Genomic DNA, 6,000 nt, shown 5'->3' on the forward strand with positions numbered 1-6,000 from the left:
GGACATCTAGTAAATACATTTGTTGAAATGGTTACGAAGGACTTGGAAGAGTCAAGAGTTTTTAGTAGAAAGACCACATTTGAGTTTAGACGTCTCCCAGATTGATAGTGAATTGGTCACCGAGGATAGAGGTGAATTTATAGCTTTCCTTGCTTTTTTGGGCTCCAAATTAAGTTGCTTAACTCCAGTGGGGAGCAAGTCCCACTCTAAGGCTGAGTCCATAGAGACTTCAGCTGTGCGGAGGCCCGCTTTCCCTGGCCTTAGTTCGTGCCCTGTCGGGGGGCGGGCCAGTGATTTCACGGAGCTGGTTCGCCCTCATTGGGCGAACCGCTCTCGTGAGCGCTTAAACTAAAAAAAAAATTGCCGGCTACGCTTCAGCACGCCTGTGGAAGCGTGCACAAGCCCCTGATAAAGCCGCTCTCATTGCGGCTGCAGGGATTCACTGCCTAAGCGCTGACCATGCCCGTGGCATAGGGCCACCCATCTTCTCAGATCTGGGTTTGTCTGCCATTGTGAAATTTGGCATAATTGGGCCGCTTTGTAATACGATAACAAGCAAAGGTACCGCTAAGCCCCCACCTGTAGATTGTTTCAGAAGAGTCTGATTTTTGATTCTCGCTTCCTTGCCTCCCCAAATGAATTTGGAGATCACCGACTGAAGATAGAGTATTTCTTTCAGTTTCAGTGGCACTGGGAGCGTTTGGAATAAATATAGTATGCGAGGAAGGAGATTCATCTTTACACTATATATTTTGTCAATCCAGGAGATGTTGAACTTTGACCAGCGCCTAATGTCTTCCCTCAGGGACCAAATCAATTTAGGATAATTTGCTTTGGCGATCGAATTATAATCTTTTGTTATGTATACTCCTAGATATTTGATAGCGTTTTGTTGCCAATAGAAATTGAAATTAAGGGAGATGAGCTTTTCCATTGTTTTGGCAAATTTATATTTAGGGCTTCTGATTTTGATTGATCTTAAATCCGGGAATTTTATTACATTTTTCTAGCAAATTGAAGAGATTAGGCATTAAAGTGAGGGATTTGGATAGCACCATGAGGACATCTGCATATAGGGCTATTTTTTGAGTCTGATTATTAATTTTAAGCCCTGTGACAGGGTTACTACGAAATTGGACCGCTAGTGGTTCCATACACAGGGTGAAGAGTAGGGGCAAGAGGGGGCAACCCTGTCTCGTACCGCTCTTAATCTTAAAGAGATCTGAGGGGAAGCCCTGATGTATCACCCTAGCTGCTGGTCCTGAGTAAAGGGCTAGTATAGCAGATATTATCCTCTCACCGAATCCAAATGCTCCAAGCGTAGCTTTTAAGTATGCCCAGTCGATCCTATCGAACGCTTTTTCTGCATCTAGACTTAACACCATAACTTGTACCTTCTTTTTATTGGCTATTTCTATCAAATCAATGATTCGCCGGGTGTTATCTGCCGCTTGTCTGTCTTTTATGAACCCGACTTGATCTGGGTGTATTAGTCTAGGTAGTATCTGACTTAATCTATTAGCAATCAATTTAGAGTATATTTTGATATCCGTGTTAATGAGCGAAATTGGCCTATAACTTTTGCAGTCAAGCGGGTCTTTTCCTTGTTTCTGGATTAATGATATAGACGCCTGGAGCATATGGTCCGGGAAAGAAGTTCCCGCCAGTACTGTTAAACATTTGGAACATGTATGGGGCAGTAATTCTTTATATTTTTTTTATTATATAAGCCTGAAAAACAATCTGGACCCAGGGCTTTAGATGTTTTCAGGTTTTTAATCACTAGAGTTATCTCCTCTAAGGTAAACTCCTTAGTTGTGTGCCACTTTCTCGCCGTTGTATTTATTTTCGTAGTATAGTTTAAATTCTTCTACTATTAATTTAGGATTTGCGGAGATGGCTCCTGATTTTCATATGATAGCTTGGATACTACTGTATAATTGGGGAGTTTGTTTCTTAATTTGTTTGCTATTAAAGTATTTGGCTTGTTTGCCTTTTCAAAAAAATTCCTTTTTGACTAATTCAAGGAGTTATCAGCCTAGGAGGTTAACAATAGATTAAATTCAATTCTGCCATCTTTTTTTTTTTTTTTTTTTTTTTTTTTTAAAGAGTATTTGGGTTATCTTGTTTATGTTTTCCCAATAGGTCTTTTAACTTGGATTGAAGCTTTAAGATTGTCGTCTCTTTCTTCGAGAAGCTAAACTTATCAGTATTCCTCTTAGTGTGGCTTTGTGCGCCGCCCACAGGGATAGGTGAGAATCTACCAATCCTACATCTAGCTTAAAGTATTGGTCTATTTCTTTAGATATTAATTGGGCGATTTCTGGGATTTTCAATAGGAGGAATCGCTTTTCTGAGGGTCCTCCCCCTCCTAGTCCGGTAAATGTTGAGGGTCAAATTGAATACGAGGTGCGACAGATACTTGACAATCGTAACTCCAGAGGATCGATTTAGTATCTGGTTGATTGGAAGTGTCCTGAGGAGAGGAGTTGGGTGGAGTCTCAGGATCTTCATTCTCCAGCCCTGGGCAAGACATTCCACCGTCAGCCAGAAAAAACAGGACTTGGTTGCCCCGGAGTTTGACCCTGGAGGGGGGGGATACTGTAAGGGGATCTGTCTGAAACATTCTGGATGACTGCTGACAGGAAGTGATGCCATCTTGTATAAAGCTACCACGGACATCTTGCTTCCTGGCAAATCCTGCACTTACTCCTCTGACAGGAAGTAAGCGCCTCTCTGGCCTTTAAATAGCAGGCAGTTGCCCTTGGACTTTGCTCGTGCAAAGTACTTGTTACATTGTCCTGCCTGAGCTCTGTCTTGCCTTTGTTTTGCCTGCTGCCTGTCTTAACCGTGGAACTGAACATGACTACCCTTTCCTGCCGCCCGCCTCGACCTCAGTCCTGGACCTGACAGCCCTTTGCCTGCATCAACCTCGGAACCGTACCCAACAGCCCCTCCATCCCAGGCCCAGATCAGAGGATCCCAGGCAAAGATTGGTGTATTACTACTCCCTACCTCTGCCCTGTGGGTCCTTATCCTGTCTTGCAGTCAGCAATGTTACAGTATGAAAGGAAAGTAATGGGAGGTGGGAGAGAGGGAGTGGGAGGTATGAAATGAAAGTAATGGGAGTGGGGAGAGGGAGTGGGCGGGTGACCTGAGTGAAGCCGGGCTTTATGATTCCAGAGTACTGCAACCCTTGCAAAGCTGGGCACTTTAGCTAGTATATTATAACATTGTTTTGATTGCCACTCCCTGAGATATAACTCATCGTTGGCATCATAATGCACATAGCCTGGTGGCAGATATGGAGAGCCAGAAAACTATAAAGTTTTTGGCAGAAAGCAGACAAAGAAAGCATGTCCGTGCTGGAGGAGAGAGGCGGAACGAATTGATGAGGCGGAACATTATTATTAATTTTTTTTATAAATAGTTTTTATTGGATCAACCCTATGATAGTTACCTCTGGCATGGTTTATAAGAGCATGGCTTCACAGGCTATGCACTATGCACTATGCAAATGTGCAATTGTACAGTATGTTTTCTCAGCGTAGTGGCGATTACCTTTGTGATTACTGATCTGTGTCCTTGCTGTGCTTTTATCTAAAAGCAGGGATGGCAGCATATCATTATTGGAAAAACAATGCAACAGCGTTTCCCAACTGAGATACCAGGTAGGACTCCACTCGCAGATTTCTTAGTGCAGTCTCTTCTATTTATTAGAGAGCAGTGAAAAAATAGAAGAGACTGCACTAAGAAATCTGTGAGTAGAGTCCTACCTGGTCTCTCACTTGGGAAACGCTGTTGCATTGTTTATTCAGTCTGTCTTGTACATTCAGAGCTTTTTTCCCACTTATATTGTTTTTCCCACCATGTGTTCTTCTGGGCATATTATTATTGAAAGGAAATATTTACAATTTGATTCAACTTTTGCACTGGATTTGCTGTGTTTTACCCAGTGATTATTTCTACTTTTTAGATAAAAAAAGGGAACAGGCAGTGTGAGCAGCTCCTACACGATGTGGAAATTCTTAGCTCCTTCGCCCTGTCACAGAACAAACATTTCCATTATCCTGCTGCCAAGCTGCAGCACCTTTGGAGGTACAGTATTGTAAAGTAGTTTTTGTGAAGCATACGGAATTGTCTAATTTTACGGTACACGTACAACTGACACGTCAGAATTATTGTAACCACTTTGAAAACTGTATTGCTGCTGATTTTTTTTTTTTTTTTTTCCTGCTACCCTTTTATAATAGCTTTTTTTACAATAAATGAAAGGGAGCAATGTGTTTTTTTAACTCTCAGTGAATATTGTTACTCTCCTTTACCAAACCCCTTCGTTATTAAGAACTTTTCTTAAACCATTTTACCAAGTTCTGTGGTTGATACGTAATCGTCAAACACACAGCAATGACGTCTACTCTAATTAAAATCACCTCAAATGTGCTGTGAAACTTTGGTTGTTTAATAGAACTGAGCACATTAAAGTATTATTCAACATATTCATGTTTACCATGGGTGCCTTGGTAAAACTGATTTTCTAAGGTGTAGAACAGTAGTAGTATTTAAGTCGAACCTTAGACTATTTCCGTACCATTATTTTCATAATTGGCTCACCGTGCCCCTGCTTCTTGGTCTTAAAGAAAGATATATATTTATGTATACAAGACAGAGGGACAGCGCGGGCTCCATAGTGTAAATGGCTAAGGCTTTATTATTCACAAGCTAAAATCAGTTCACTCACAGCATTGACGTAGGACATGCGCATTGAACAAGAAAACCAGTCATCCTTGGTATCTCCGTCAGTCAGGAACTGAAGTATTGTGGATGCATATGTGTAAGTCTCTTCCTACAGCTGGGCACCTCCGTGATGTGCGTCCACTCAACGGCCCCCCAGCTGAAGCGGAATACGATTACTTAGTTCCGCAGCACAAAAGTTCCCATCCAATTCAAAAGAAGCTCAGTGAGCTGGATGCTTAGTGTTGCCAATAGCGCCCTTACGCGTTTCGTCGCAAATAGAATGGCGACTTCAACTATAAATATATGACAGAGTGTGTGAAAAACCCTAAGACCAGTGGGATCCTAATAAGCAAGTTACAAAGGTAGAGGGATCCTAACACTCACAGTGGAGATCAGCAGATCCCACATAGTCATGACCTGCCGGTCCCTAAAGAAAACCACTGGGAGGGTAAGGTGACACAGAAATAAATGAATGACACCCAGATGAATGTCACACTGCAAAAACTGAATTGGGTATAAGCCCAAGCATGGGACTATCCTACAGTGAAATGCACACACATCAGTCCAAACATGGAAGGTAAAATAAACCTGTGAGCAATCTATCTGCACATAGAGTATATTGTACAATGTACAAACATATATCCCCCTTAATAGGGAGTGCAAAGAAACTAGTACCCAGGGGTAAATAGTGCAGGTGGTGGCCACGTGGTACGGGGGAGGAGCACGCCCCAGCGCTGTGATGTCAAACACCCTTCCGGTGTCTGCCCTACAATAGCTCTGTGTTCCTGCTCTCCTCCGCTGGCAACCTGCTTCGCTGCGATCCTCTGCCAGTGAAAGGGTCGCTGCCACTATATCAATCATGCTATGAATGTACAGAACTAATAAAAAAAAGTGTAAACACTTCCCCGCTCGTGCTTGAAAAATTATGCAGAACACCCTGTGCTCATGCTTGGAGAGTTGGTGATGTCACCGCTCTCAGCGGCAGCGTGGACGCAGCCTAATTTTGCAAGAGCGAGCTGTTGAAGTATGTAAGTATTTAGGCTGCGCTTATAGTGCCGGCAACGCGACGTCGCCAGAAAACAAATGCATTGTCGCTGCTGCGTGCGCTTATAGTAAGCGTGACGTGGCGCCGTGTTTTTTTTTAAGCCAGCAATATGAACCATTCAATGGCCTGAACGCCGCCGCCGTGAAGCGAAATGCAACTTTCGCTAGCGTCGCCGTCACTATATGCGCGACCTTAGACATATTTGTATTTACATTGTA

General features: G+C 42.9%; 1 protein-coding gene across 3 annotated transcripts in view; it reads left to right on the forward strand.

The window, feature by feature from the left end:
• Positions 1-6,000, forward strand: part of MAN2C1 (mannosidase alpha class 2C member 1) — a 113,902-nt gene that overhangs the window by 53,223 nt on the left and 54,679 nt on the right. For all 3 annotated transcript variants that reach the window (XM_075576120.1, XM_075576121.1, XM_075576122.1), the window contains one exon: positions 3,977-4,098. In XM_075576120.1, coding sequence (XP_075432235.1) covers positions 3,977-4,098 — 122 coding nt within the window. The remainder of the gene's footprint in view (positions 1-3,976; positions 4,099-6,000) is intronic.

This window comes from Ascaphus truei, chromosome 18 (assembly GCF_040206685.1).
Source record: "Ascaphus truei isolate aAscTru1 chromosome 18, aAscTru1.hap1, whole genome shotgun sequence".
In the NCBI taxonomy this organism is placed as follows: Eukaryota; Metazoa; Chordata; class Amphibia; order Anura; family Ascaphidae; genus Ascaphus; species Ascaphus truei.